This window comes from Wolffia australiana, chromosome 12 (genome assembly GCF_029677425.1).
Source record: "Wolffia australiana isolate 7733 chromosome 12, ASM2967742v1".
Classification (NCBI taxonomy): domain Eukaryota; kingdom Viridiplantae; phylum Streptophyta; class Magnoliopsida; order Alismatales; family Araceae; genus Wolffia; species Wolffia australiana.
This window is the reverse complement of record NC_135846.1, coordinates 5,863,527-5,877,665: the sequence shown is the minus strand read 5'-3', so window position 1 is coordinate 5,877,665 and position 14,139 is coordinate 5,863,527. Positions and strand designations below refer to the sequence as shown.

General features: G+C 41.2%; 1 protein-coding gene across 1 annotated transcript; it reads right to left on the bottom strand.

The window, feature by feature from the left end:
* Nucleotides 1-1,064: 1,064 nt before the first annotated feature.
* Nucleotides 1,065-6,543, bottom strand: LOC144710020 (uncharacterized). The gene is made up of 2 exons (XM_078583668.1): nt 3,703-6,543; nt 1,065-1,629 (listed from the first exon to the last, which is right to left on the bottom strand). The coding sequence occupies exons 1-2, from the start codon at nt 6,470-6,472 to the stop codon at nt 1,235-1,237; spliced, it is 3,165 nt and encodes a 1,054-aa protein (XP_078439794.1). The 5' UTR covers nt 6,473-6,543; the 3' UTR covers nt 1,065-1,234.
* Nucleotides 6,544-14,139: the final 7,596 nt, after the last annotated feature.

The following is a 14,139-nucleotide window of genomic DNA, read 5'->3' as shown; positions in this document are numbered from 1 at the left end:
GAACAACTTAAATATTTGATTTTAATGGGTCAGGGTTGAAAAAGCAATTTGAAAAACTCAAGAGTGATGAACAATGAGTATAAGTAAGATATGATATGCTCTCAACTTATCTACTAACTAGTGTCAAGAAACAAATAGTTACATCTAACGAAGGAGAAGAGGGTATAAATTGCCTATGCCTCCCAAGTGTATGCAGGTTTTACCCTATTTTCAAGTGTATGCAGGTTTTACCCTATTTTCAATGGTGTCGGTTACTGATAAAGCAATGGCTTTGGTTAGCTCTTGACTTGGTATGGAATCCACTTATCGTCTGGGAAGCTTCCACTCTACCACGACCTTACTGATAAACCATTTTGAGTCCCCTTGGGCCCAAAAGTGGGAGCAAGAGCATGGTCACTGTTGTCAGTGTTTCTATAAGCGGATTAAGCCATGTTCAAGTGCTATCGATTGGCAGCATTCCATACCTCCACTCACCAGAGGTTTGAAATGGATCTTGTCACTTTAGTGTACGATGGCCATTGGAAATTCCCAATCAAGACTTGAAGTGATCTTCAAATGAGAAGGGTATCTAGAGATCAACAACTCCAATAACCCTTTAAGAGCATGGATTCCCCATTCCCAGGATTTCACCTTGGGGGAAAAATGAAGTTGATGGGATAGCCCCATAAAATGACCCACAGGAAAGTCTATGGTTGATAAGGAGACAATATAAATAGCCCTCACCTAAATTGAAAAGAGTGTGATTTTCCCAATTACATAGAGAGTCGATTTGGCTAGAGGAGAAGACACCAAGAGCCATCTGTTCTTGGTCTTGCTTGTATGTCAGATCTTTATTCCTCTCTTGGATGCTCTTAGCAATACAATTCCATTGAATTTTTGTTTTCCATTTAGAAGAAGCCACATGTCTTAAAAGGGCTACTCGCATTATAGATCTAAGATCAAGTGAAATGACATGGGGTCAGTCCTAACATTTTATTAAATCTAGGGAACAACCATATAAGACATCCCTTCTTAGATTGCTCTTAACCAATGCCTTGGATTGTCCTATTTCTTGAAAGTCTGGATAAGTCTAATGGTCCGGCCATTCTAATACAACACATGAGTTTTCACTATGTTTCATATTTCATCAATAACACTATGAGGAAAGAAAAACAAAACTTTTCCTAGATAATCACAATAACTCTTGACTTCATGTCAAGAAAAATATCACAAAAGGAGGACCTCTGCCTGTCACCTAGGTTGCGATTTTCAGGTCATTGCGAATCTTCTTCATCATTGCAGCTACATCTGTCATGTCCGGGCGCTCTTTTGGGGACTCTGCTGAACACCACAGGCCCAATTCAATCACTGCAGAGAGGCAGTCATGGCGACTAATTGTCGTCAAATAGTGGCCGCGAGATTCACTAGTCTCCCCATCTTCTTCTTCTTCTTCTTCCTCTTCTAATAGCTGCGCATCGACCACGCCTTCAACCCCCCGTTGGAGCTCTTCGTCAACCCACTGACGCAGATTCATTTCCCCCCCAGCAAAGCGTCTGTCAGTGGGACTCACTCCAGTGATAATCTCCAACAGCAAGATTCCATAGCTGTACACATCACCCTTGCTAGTCACCCTTAAAGCCATCCCATACTCTGCATTAATGCATGCACAAAAACCAAGTTATTTTATATTCCTCCAGCTTAATAAATAAAACAAGTTAGAAAAACAATCAATTTCAAGGGTTTGATTTTAGAAAAATTAAGTTTCTCTCACGATGTAACTAAAATTTGAATTTTGAAATGCACCAAACAATGAAAACATTCAAGTTATTTCAGAAATAACTTGGTTTTTGTGCATGCATTAATGCATGCACAAAAACCAACTTTTCGAATCTTCCTCTAGCTTAAAAAATAAAAGAAATAAGAAAACAATCTTTTAGAAAAACCAAGTTTCCTCTTGTGATATAAATAAAACTTGAAATATGAACTGCACCGCAAAATGAAAATATTCAAAAACCAGATTGGATTGCGAGATGAAAGTTCAAAATTTTGAACTGCACTACGCATAAAAGTTCAAAAATTCAAACCGCACAGAGTTATGAAAATTCAAAAATTTGAACTGCAAGGCATAATAAAAATTTAAAATTTGAACTGCGCATCAAAGTTTTCAAAATATTGAACCATACCAGGCAAAAAAAATTTAAAAATTCGAGACAAACCACAACTAAAATTCAAAATTTTGAACCGCATCATGCAAAATCCATAACTCAAACCCGACGACCCCACAAAAAAATTCAAAAAAATTCAAAAAAATTCAAAAAAATTCAAAAAAATTCAAAAAAATTCAAAAAAATTCAAAAAAATTCAAAAAAGTTCAAAAAAATTCAAAAAAATTCAAAAAAATTCAAACCGCACCGCACACTGCACGACGACGACGACGACCAAATCAAATCAAAATCCAAAACTCAAACCCCACAACACCATAAAAATTCAAAAAAATTCAAACCGCACCGCACACCTCACGACGATGACGACGACGACGACCAAATCAAATCAAAATCCAAAACTCAAACCCGACGATGACGACCAAATCAAATCAAAATCCAAAACTTAAAACCCGACGATGACGACCAAATCAAATCAAAATCGAAAACTCAAACCCGACGACGCCACAAAATTTTCAAAAAACTTCAAACCGCACCGCACACCGCACGACGACGACGACCAAATCAAATCAAAATCCAAAACTCAAACCCGACAATGATGACCAAATCAAATAAAAATCGAAAACTCAAACCCGACGACGCCACAAAATTTTCAAAAAAATTCAAACTGCACCGCACACCGCACGACGACAACGACGACCAAATCAAATCAAAATCCAAAACTCAAACCCGACGATGACGACCAAATCAAATCAAAATCGAAAACTCAAACCCGAGGACACCACAAAATTTTCAAAAAAATTCAAACTGCACCGCACACCGACGACGACGACGACCAAATCAAATCAAAATCCAAAACTCAAACCCGACGATGATGACCAAATCAAATCAAAATCCAAAACTCAAACCCCACAACACCATAAAAATTCAAAAAAATTCAAACCGCACCGCACACCGCACGACGACGACGACGACCAAATCAAATCAAAATCCAAAACTCAAACCCCACAACACCATAAAAATTCAAAAAAATTCAATCCGCCCGGCAATGACGACCAAATCATATCAAAAACCAACACTCCAACCCCACAACACCATAAAAATTCAAAAAAATTCAAACCGCACCGCACACCGCACGACGACGACGATGACCAAATCAAATCAAACTCCAAATCTCAAACCCCACAACACCATAAAAATTCAAAAAAATTCAAACCGCACCGCACACCTCACGACGACGACGACCAAATCAAATCAAACTCCAAAACTCAAACCCCATAACACCATAAAAATTCAAAAAAATTCAAACCGCACCGCACACCTCACGACGACGACGACGACGACCAAATCAAATAAAACTCCAAAATTCAAACCCCACAGCACCAGAAAATTTCAAAAAAATTCAAACCGCACCGCGTACAGCACAACAGCGACGACGACGACGACGACAACTCCGAAGCAGCCCACCCCTAACTCAAATCCCACCCCCAAAATGACCAAATCAAACCCCAGCCCCCTATAAATTCAAAACCTTCAAATTCAAAGCTGAGATCTTTCTTGCCTGGGGGCATGTACCCGAAGGTGCCTTGCGCGCTCGTTCTCGAGGCAGAAATCCCCTCCTCCGCCACCATCTTGGCGATCCCGAAGTCCGCGAGGTGCGCAGCCATGGCGGAATCCAGCAGCACGTTGCTGGGCTTCACATCGCAGTGAAGAATCGGCGCTGAGCATCCATGGTGGAGGTACTCCAGCGCTTTCGCCACCTCTTCAGCGATGGCGATCCGCCTCCGCAAACCCAATCTCTCGCTCCCCCCCAACCATCGATCCAAGCTCCCGTTCTCCATGAACGGCAGCACGATCGCCCTGAAATCGAGGTTCGAGCAGGTGGTAATGGCGGAAACCAGGTTCCGATGCCGGGCCTCCCGCAAAACCCTACATTCCGTCTCGAAGCTCTTCCACGCCCCTTCCCCCATCTCCACGTCCAGCACCTTCACCGCCACCGCCGTGCCGTCCGCCAGCTCCCCTCGATAAACCCTCCCGAAGCTTCCCGATCCGATCAGGTTCTCCTCGCTGAACCCTCCCGTGGCCGTGGCCAGCTCGTGGCGAGAGATCAATGGGTGCGCGCCCTTGATCTCTTCTTCTTCTTCGCCTTCTCCTCCTCCTTCCGTGTTCATCTTCCTGTTCTTGATCTTCTTCCTGATCAGGATGAACAGGACGGCGAGGAAGACGGCGATTATGGCGATGGCGCCGCCGGCGATGAGCCCGGCGAGGAAGCCCCGATGGGTGTTCTTGGCGGGCTTGCCGCAGGGAGGGAGATTGAACCATGGCGCGCCGCAGAGGCCTGGATTTCCGAGGAAAGAATCGGTAGAAATTCCGGGAGAAACTCTTGAGAAGATCCCTTCTCCGGGCAATTTCCCTTGAAGATTGTTGAAGGAAAGATTGAGGCTTTTCAGATCACGGATCTTCGCCATGGATTGTGGAACAGACCCAGAAAACGAATTGGAGGAGAGATCCAGATCTCTGAGGTTGACGATGGCGCCTATCTCCGGCGGGATCTCGCCGGAGAAGTTGTTCTTCGCCAGGCTGAGGAATTGCAGCGTGTTCATCTTCGTCACCGCCCTCGGCACCATGCCCGAGAGCTGGTTCGACGAGAGATCGAGCTGGGCAAGAACTCCGAGGCTCGCCATGGCCGCCGGCAAGGATCCCTGCAGATGATTATGCGAGAGGTTGAGCTCGAAGAGCTCTGTGAGCCGCCATATCCGCGGCGGGATCGCCGTCTCCAGCTTGTTCTCCGCCATGTTCAAATTCCTCATCCTGGTGAGGTTCCCAATTGAATCAGGAATTGGCCCAGAGATGTTGTTCACTTGGAGATACAGAAGTCCCAGTGTGGTGGCGAAGCCGAACTCCGAAGGAAGAGGCCCCTCGACTCGATTGACCTCGAGAAAGAGCCGCTCCAAGCTCGGCATCGCTGCCAATGCCGGCGGGATCGGGCCGGAGAACTTGTTGTAGCTGAGAACCAGTGTGATCATGGGGGTGAGGTTGAAGGTGGAGGGAATTGGCCCCTCTATCAAGTTCCTCTCCACTACGAGGCGGGTCAGGCCGGAGAGGTTGGCGATTGCTGCCGCCGACAGAGCTCCGGTGAACTGGTTGTTCCTCAGGTTGACGTCGGTCAGAGACGGGCAGCGGCTGAGGGAATTCAGGAAGCCGATATCGCCGCTGAGTTCCAGGTTATCCGAGACACTGAAGAGGACAAGGTTCTGGAGCTGTCCCAGCTCCTCAGGAACTCTGCCATGGAAGTAATTATACGAGAGCTCGAGGTTCTGCAGCATGGAAGCGTTGCCCAGCGAGGCGGGGATCTCGCCGGAGAAGTGGTTGGCGTTGATGTAGAGGTCCTGCAGCAAAGGCGGTAGTCGGTTGCCGAAATCCGGCGGCAGCTCGCCTGACATTGCCTCGTTAATGGAGATATCAAACGAGACGAGCGCCGACATGTTGTAAACCGCGGCAGGGAAGGGCCCGGTGAGGAAATTATCATAGAGCATAAGATATTGAAGGTTCTGGAGCTTGCCGAGCTCGGCGGGGACCTCTCCGGAGACGTTGGTGGCGAAGATGTAGAGAATTTGGAGCGTGGAGATGTTGCCCAGCTGTGGCGGGATCGATCCTTCGAGGGCGTTCTCTGCCAGGGAGAGGTATTCGAGCCTGGTCAGGTTCCCAAGCTCGGGGGGGATCTCCCCTGTGAGGGAATTATGCGCGAGATCGAGGTCGACGAGGGCGGCGAGGCCGCCGAAAGCTGCCGGGATCTTCCCGGATAGCTGGTTGTTGTTTAAGTATACTCTGGTGAGCTTGGGAAGAAGAAGAAGAAGAAGAGTATCCCCTGGAAGCTCCCCGGAGAGGAGGTTTTCGGCGATGCCAAGAAGTTCAAGATTGCGGAGGCGGAAGAGAGACGGCGGAATCGGACCGCCAAGGGAGTTGCCAGTCAAGTTGAGGAAACGCAAGTTATGGAGGCGGCCGAGCTCGGCGGGGATCTCGCCGGAGAGGCGATTGGAGGAGAGATCAAGCCTGAGGAGAAAGGAGAGGTTGCCGATCTCCGGCGGGATCGTGCCGGAGAGGTTGAAGCTGGGCAGCGAGAGACGGATGACGCGGTTTCGGAGGCAGCTGACGCCGGCCCAGTTCCGGCACGGATCACCGCCGGCCCATGACGAAGAGAGGACGGTGGCGCCGCTGCCGACGGCGGAGACGAAGGCCCGCAGCGCCGCCGCATCTGTTGACGTGTTCGTTGCCTGTGCAGACGAGCCGACGGCCAAAATTGAGAGGAATAGGAGGATGAGCTTCTCCATCTCCGGCCGATGAGAGAAAGAGAGAAAGGGATATTGGGGAAGAAGGCTGACGTGGCTCCAGATGATTGGCTAGAAGTCTTTCTGGACTCTGATTTGATATACTGGCACCGAAAGTGAGGTGGGAGCATCTTATCTGGCATGACGTTTGGGAATCATGTCCCATTTATTTTTGTGAAGAATACGGCCAAATGTTTTTTCGAGGCCACGTTCGGAGGGTTTGAATTTTTTTTTTTTTGGTGTGTGCAAGTTATAACGATAAATTAATGAAATATAATTGGGTTATATCCTTGTGGTTTTTTGGGATTTTTGGGATTTTTTCAGAAGAATTTGGCATATCCCGTCAAGACGATGTGTAAAGTTGTTGACTCGAAAATATTGCCTAGAAAGGAGGCATCGTTTTGACAATTGAAGAGAGAGAGAGAGAGAGAGAGAGAGAGAGAGAGAGAGAGAGAGAGAGAGAGAGAGAGAGAGAGAGAGAGAGAGAAAGAGAGGGAGAGAGAGAGAGAGAGAGAGAGAGAGAGAGAGAGAGAGAGAGAGAGAGAGAGAGAGAGAGAGAGAGAGAGAGAGAGAGAGAGAGAGAGAGAGAGAGAGAGAGAGAAAGAGTGAGAGAGAGAGAGAGAGAGAGAGAGAGAGAGAGAGAGAGAGAGAGAGAGGGAGAGAGAGAGAGAGAGAGAGAGAGAGAGAGAGAGAGAGAGAGAGAGAGAGAGAGAGAGAGAGAGAGAGAGAGAGAGAGAGAGAGAGAGAGAGAGAGAGAGAGTGAGAGAGAGAGAGAGAGAGAGAGAGAGAATGAGAGAGAGAGAGAGAGAGAGAGAGAGAGAGAGAGAGAGAGAGAGAGAGAGAGAGAGAGAGAGAGAGAGAGAGAGAGAGAGAGAGAGGGAGAGAGGGGGAGAGAGAGAGAGAGAGGGAGAGAGAGAGAGAGAGAGAGAGAGAGAGAGAGAGAGAGAGAGAGAGAGAGAGAGAGAGAGAGAGTGAAAGAGTGAGAGAGAGAGAGAGAGAGGGAGAGGGAGAGGGAGAGAGAGAGAGAGAGAGAGAGAGAGAGGGAGCGAAAGGGAGAGAGAGGGGGAGAGAGAGAGGGAGAGAGGGATAGGGAGAGAGAGTGAGAGAGGGAGATAGAGAGAGGGCGAGGGATAGAGAGGGGGCGAGAGAGACAGGGAGTGCGAGAGAGAGGGGGAGAGAGAGACAGAGAGGGAGAGAGAGATGGAGGGAGGGAGGAGGGAGAGAAGAGAGAGAGAGTAAAGAGAGAGATATGTGAAAGAAATCTGATATCAGACAAGAACAAGAAGAGATGAGAAAAGGAAGAAGAGACTGATAATCTGTTATAATGGCAACTATCTTAACAGAACTATATTTATATTAGAACTACAACTATAGTTAAACAGTATTTGGGAATTGTTTATTTTTAAATCCTAGTGGTTGTTCCATGAAAATTGTGTAATGTAAATCACCATGGAAAAAGGCATTAGATACATCTAGTTGATCTTTATTCCAATTTTTGCTAACAGCCAATGATAAAATCAAACGAATTGTAGTATGTTTCAGGACTGGACTAAAAGTGTTATTAAAATGAAATCCTTCTTTCCAGTTATATCCTTTCATTACCAATCTGTCTTTCTATTTATCTATTTCTCCAGTGGGTCTATATTTTAGTCTATAGACTCACTTGCATCCTATTATGTGAAAATTAGGATTATGTGGAACTAAACTCCATGTGCTATTTAACATAGGAGCATTGTATTCTGTTTTCATGGCTTACATCTAATTATTATTTTTCGATGGAGCAGTTGTTGGGTACTACAGGCCTTAAGATGGATGAACAAATCAAAATGATCTGCGACAGAAGACTTAACGAAATCGTAATGACATTGATAAAACATGAAACAAAGCACTTGTGCACCGATTGCCTCTGTGATTTCTTAGATCTCGAAGAGAGACGAGTAGAACTGCTCAAGTGTGCAGCCTCTAGACTTATCCACGCGATCCTTGGCATGCCGAATCTCCTCCTTCACCCTTGAAAACTCCATTCACCCTCTAATGTCATCATTACGTCCTCCCAATCACACCAGGAGTGGAGAGGAGGTGTGGTGAGAAGTTAGAAGAAGGGAAGGCCCCTGAAAAATTCCAGCGTGGGTGAATTTCGTTCAAGGCCTTCCCTATTTATACTAAATGGGTATTTTTTATAAAAACCCCATAACTTAAGTATATCTTCCGGCCCGACGTCCAAAAGACCGTTTGCTTGTTTCCCTCTAGGCCCATGTATTAGTGTATTAAATGACTCGAGCGGCCCAAGAACCTTTATTCGTATTCCAAATTAATTAACCACATCATTAAAGTTAGATCGATTCAATCCAATCGATAGGTTTAGTCTCCAACACGTGGGGTGCCAAGCTACACCTTATGCTTTAGAAGATACAAAGGAGTGTGTATCAACTTTCTCATGGAACTTGCTCATCATCAGTTATCCTGTACATATAGTCCCTTATCCACTTGACGCTCCTAGGACTACTTAGGATATGGGCAACTGTCAAACCCTAATTGGTCATCAGAATTAGTATTAATGCATTCAGAAATCATCTGAGAACTTTTCTCTCGATATTTCATTGCCTTGGCCAAGGATTTCATCACATCGTCTTCCTTGAGCTGTCGCCTCTTATAACGAGGGTAGACAATCCCGTCTTGACCACTCAATCGTCTTCGTGAACTTCTCGATGCACTTGAACTAAGACTATTTAGAATCTCATGATTAGAAACTCATACATCATAGTCAAAAAATAACTATTAGTCCACAAGATGTCTTTGGTGTCTCAAACCTAAGGACCTCTTACACAAACGTGATATGAATCAACCTGATTGATAGTTCGATATAATACCATTCAAGGATTCATATGGATCAATTTAGTAAACTCTTTTCATTTTTTTAAGAGCACCCACTATCTATCATTAGTGTCTCCACGCTAATGACTATGGAAATGGCTATTCTATCTTAGGAGCTAGGTCAGATAGTGTTATGCTATCTGGATATTTTGATGTCCTTCTTGAGTATCATTCGAATATGAATATTTAGAACACATGCTTAAAAAGTAGTGATCTTCGTATTGCGATCTCATCATAATTCACTAAGTCCGATTATGTATTCATGGACTTGATGATAAACATTACATGTGCAGTATAATGAATATGTTCTTTTAATAAACAATGAATGGGATATGGAATGTGTGATTGGCTTGACGGCCACATATATTTTCATTAGTAATAAGGAAGTAGGTTCAATAATATCAATTTTATTCATTGATAAAAATTTTGGAATGGGATACCTAGTTGAACAATGAAATAAGTGTTTAGAAATAGCAGAATCTTGTTGTTTGTTAAGCAAGATATCTGTATTCTATTGTTTGTTTATAACTTCAAGACTTTTAGTTTTCAAGATAACATCTGACTCAGTATGGTCCAAAGTGGAGACAATATCAGGATATTGCTCAATCAGGATATGGTGATAGTCTGTCTTAGTAGTGTCGACAGAAATTGAATTGTTAAATACATACTCAGGAGAAAAAGTTGATGAATTGTTTTGTAACCAATTAAGTGTATTATTATTAAGTTGAAGTGTAGGGTCAGATATTAGAGGTGCTTCAGAAGTAATATCTGAGAAAACATTGTCAGCATAAGGAAAATAAAAAATATGTATATTGTGATTGTAATAGGATTCTTTTGGATGAGTTCCTAATAATCCACTTGGTTCATTGTTATGAGTAGATGAAAATGGAAACAATTTTCATAAAAGACAACATGGTGCGAGATAAACAGTTTACCTGAATGTAGGGAAATGCATCTTTATCCAACATGTATAGAGTTATATCCCAAGAAAATACACCTTTCAGATCTAGCTTCAAGTTTGTTATGAGTATAAAATTTTAAATAAGAATAAGATAAACAACAAAAGTTTCTTTGAAAAGAGTATTCTGGTTTGTTCTTGAACAAGATTTCATATGCTGACTTATTTTTAAGTATGGGTGTAACTAAACAATTAATAAGAAAAGTTTCTGTAGCAACAACTCCATCCCAAAATCTCTCAGGCATATGAGCTTGATTTAAAATGCAAGAGATGTTTCAATTATATATAGATGTTTTATTTCAGCAGTTCCATTTTGTTCATGGGTACGAGGAGAAGATACCCAATGAACAACTCCCTTTGATTTTAGATGGGATTGGAGAGATTGATACTGTCCACCACAATCTGATTGAAAGTACACTATTTTAGAACTAAACTGATTTTCTAATTGGTCCTAGAATTCAATAAATGTGAATAAAACATCACCTTTACCTTTAATATTATAAACCAAGTATATTTACTAAAGCCATCTATGAATACAACGTAACATAATAACCATAACATGAAACAACTGAGGAAGGCCCCATAGATCAGAATGGATAATCTCCAGACATTTGCTAGAAGTATGATAGGTTGGGGAGAAAGGCAATTGAGGAGACCTAGAAATGTTTCAAGATTCAGATATAGAATTTCTATCTAATTGTGAAATAGTAAGTCCAAACTTTTTGCTTATCGAATTTAAAATGCGACATTGTGGGTGTCCAAGTCTTGAATGTGAGATTCATGAGGATGCCTTCTCCCCAAGAAAGGTAACTTTGGATGACTTGTGTGTCTCCAAGTAGACGACACCGTCATTAACTGTTCCTTTGAGTAAGATATGATGAGTTGTTTTGTACTTCACAAGGCAGTTAAAATTGTGAAATTTGACAAATACATTGTTATATCTAGTAAGTTTGTGAATAGATAGTAAATTCTTGTTAATTTCTGGTACATGGAGAATATTTTTTAAATAGAGTATTCTATTTGAAGTAGAGATTTTTGAAGAACCAACATACGAGATTCTCAAACCTGTATCATTACCTATTTGGAGCTGATCATTTTCTTGATAAGCATGTTGTTGAGCCATTGCATTTTGATCTGATGTTACATGATGAGTTGCTCCACTATCAAGGTTACACCATTGATTTTATGAAAAATTACAGTATATGCGTGAGCATTAGCCGCTCAGTTGTGATTCATAGATCCTGAGGTTGAGAACTTTGTTGCAGATCTGGACACTCCCTTTCTCTATGGTGGAATTGTGAGCACAGTTGACAGCTGATAACATAAAAATATGCATGATACATGGCATAGATCATCAAGTATTTTTACATAGAGTATTTGGAGTTTTTATCATTTTTACCACATTAGCTATGAATGATCATGCCTGGATTTAAATGACGGCATCATGAAGATCTATACGTTGATAGGTCAGTCCTTTTTATTCATCTTCTACAGCTACATTCTCCTGGTATTTTTCTTATTTTTTTAAGCTGATACAAAAAAAATCATTTTTAAGTGCAGTCAATGTTGGCTTTCAGCCATCATTATTCATTTTTGGATGAAATTTGGTGATGATTTAATTATACATTTCATAATGGTGAAAATCCTAAGATTGATGCTGATTTGGGACATTTTCATTGAGAGCCTAGATAATTATATAAGATACTTGTTACCTATTAAAAAATCAAAAAATTGAGTGAAATGATAGTTAAATATGCCCACTTTCTCACTGATACAAAATTATAGGAACCCCTCCGCATTAAAATTGTTTCTGTGAGAAAACTGGTGTTAATTACCTTTTATTTTGATGTTTGAAGCTTAGGTTGTACAGTAGAGGTGTCCTTGGCCAATAAGATGCTAGTTGATTCTCTGATGAATTAAATGGCCAAAAATTTTAAAAAACTTAAAGCTATCGAATTTTTATTAGAGAAATTTGATGGGTTATTTGATCCTTTATATCACTCAATCACCTTTAATAAAGACTACATGGGATACCTTATATATCTTAACTGGTGCTTAGATTTTTTGGTGTGAAACAGAAATTACACATTTAATTTCTTCGTGCGGAAAATCAGAAGGGACCACACAAAAAATACTTTCCATATGATATACCTCCTCTTTAATTCTATATATGCCTTATGTCATCATAAATATTATAGATTGCGTATGGTTAGTTCACAATTTCTTTACTTTTATGGAATTAATCACCAAAACGCGCTTGTGAAATTACTAAATCTCAAAATTTTATTATACTAGGCATAGAAAGAATAAATTATTAAAAAATAAAGATGTTATTTCTAAACTTTGTTCTTATTTCACATTGAAGCATTAGAGATGGTTGTGTGAGGCGGTGAAAAAAATTATATCAGGATTACTTTTTGGCAAAATATTCACACTCCAAAAAACTGCTCATTCAAGGAAGTATATTTTTGTTAAATTAATTTATGGTCTATTTATGTATTAATTTCCATGAAACTGATTTTTAAAAAATATTGATCCTAGCAAATACTTTATTAATATCAGATATTAGGTAGACATGAATTGTAAATAGATATTTGAAAAAAAATAAGGAATATTCTGTAGAAGTAAAATAAGAAGACTAAAAGAATAAGGGAAGGAACAAAGACACTCGATAAGAGGAGGAAAAATGATAAGAGAACAAGAGGAAGAAAAGAAGAAGAAAAAAGAAACAAATGGTGAAGAAGCGTAGAAGAATAAGAGCCAAGGAAAGAACAAGAGAAGAAGAAAAGACAAGGCAGAAAAAGGGAAGAACAAACTAAGAAGAAAATAGAGGAAGAAGGCAAAAGATAAGACATGAAGAAAAAATGAAGAAAACAAGAAGAAAATAGGAAGAAAAGAGGAACAAAAGGGGAACAAGAATAATAAAATAACAAGAAAACAAGGAGAAAAGGAAGCAAAATGACATAGACAGATATAATAAAATAAAAAGAAAAGAAGAAGAGTGAGAGAAAGACAGTTCAATGAAGCAGAGGATATTTCCACAAATCAGGTTGTTCATATTTATAATAAAATCCGTGGGACATTATAACAGTCGTTTTCTGCCTTAAATCTTGGACGTTATAATTTACCATTCTACATTTGACCCTATCTAAATGCAATCCAGACCGTCTATTTTATCCTGTCAAACTTTGAACTTACATTGAATCCGGGCAGCTAATCTCAGAATGAGTATAGGGGGGTATTCAATTTTTAGTACTCTACTCTTGAAGTTTAATCCTAATGGTTGAGGACAAGGCTGAACCAGCGAATCTGTTGAGTTGACAGAAGTTAGGGAAGAAAAAGGCGAGTGAGAAACTAGAAGAATAAAAGAAGCAGGCTAAGAGAACAATAAAATAACAATAAGATAAGAAGAAAATAAGAGAAGGACAGAAGAAGAAGAAAAGGGGGAAGAAAAGAAGAGGAGAAGGATAGAAGAAGAAAACGGGATGAGAAGAAGAAGAAAACGGGATGAGAAGAAGAAGAAAACAAGAAGAGAAGAGGAACAGAAGGAAACAAATGGGAAAGAAGGATAGAAGGATAAAAGGAAACAAATGGCAACGATGGATGGAAGAAGAAAAGGACACAAATGGCGACGATGGATGGAAGAAGAAAAGGACACAACTAGCAAAAAAGGATAGAAGAAGAAATGGAAACAAATGGTGAAGAAAAGAAGAAGACAAAAAAAGGAGAAAAAGAAGAAGAAAAGAGTAGGAAAACAAGAACATCACCAAACCAAACAGTAGTCTCCGGAATCTCAGTTTGTGACAGGAGGTTTTTTGCTTTTCTTATTTCTTTTACA

Bases quoted from the DNA above. Each gene is read 5' to 3' on its own strand.
- LOC144710020 (XM_078583668.1), bottom strand. From the start codon at position 6,472: ATGGAGAAGCTCATCCTCCTATTCCTCTCAATTTTGGCCGTCGGCTCG. The intron at 1,630-3,702 runs GCAAGAAAGATC...GCATTAATGCAG, and splicing joins CTTCGGGTACATGCCCCCAG to AGTATGGGATGGCTTTAAGG.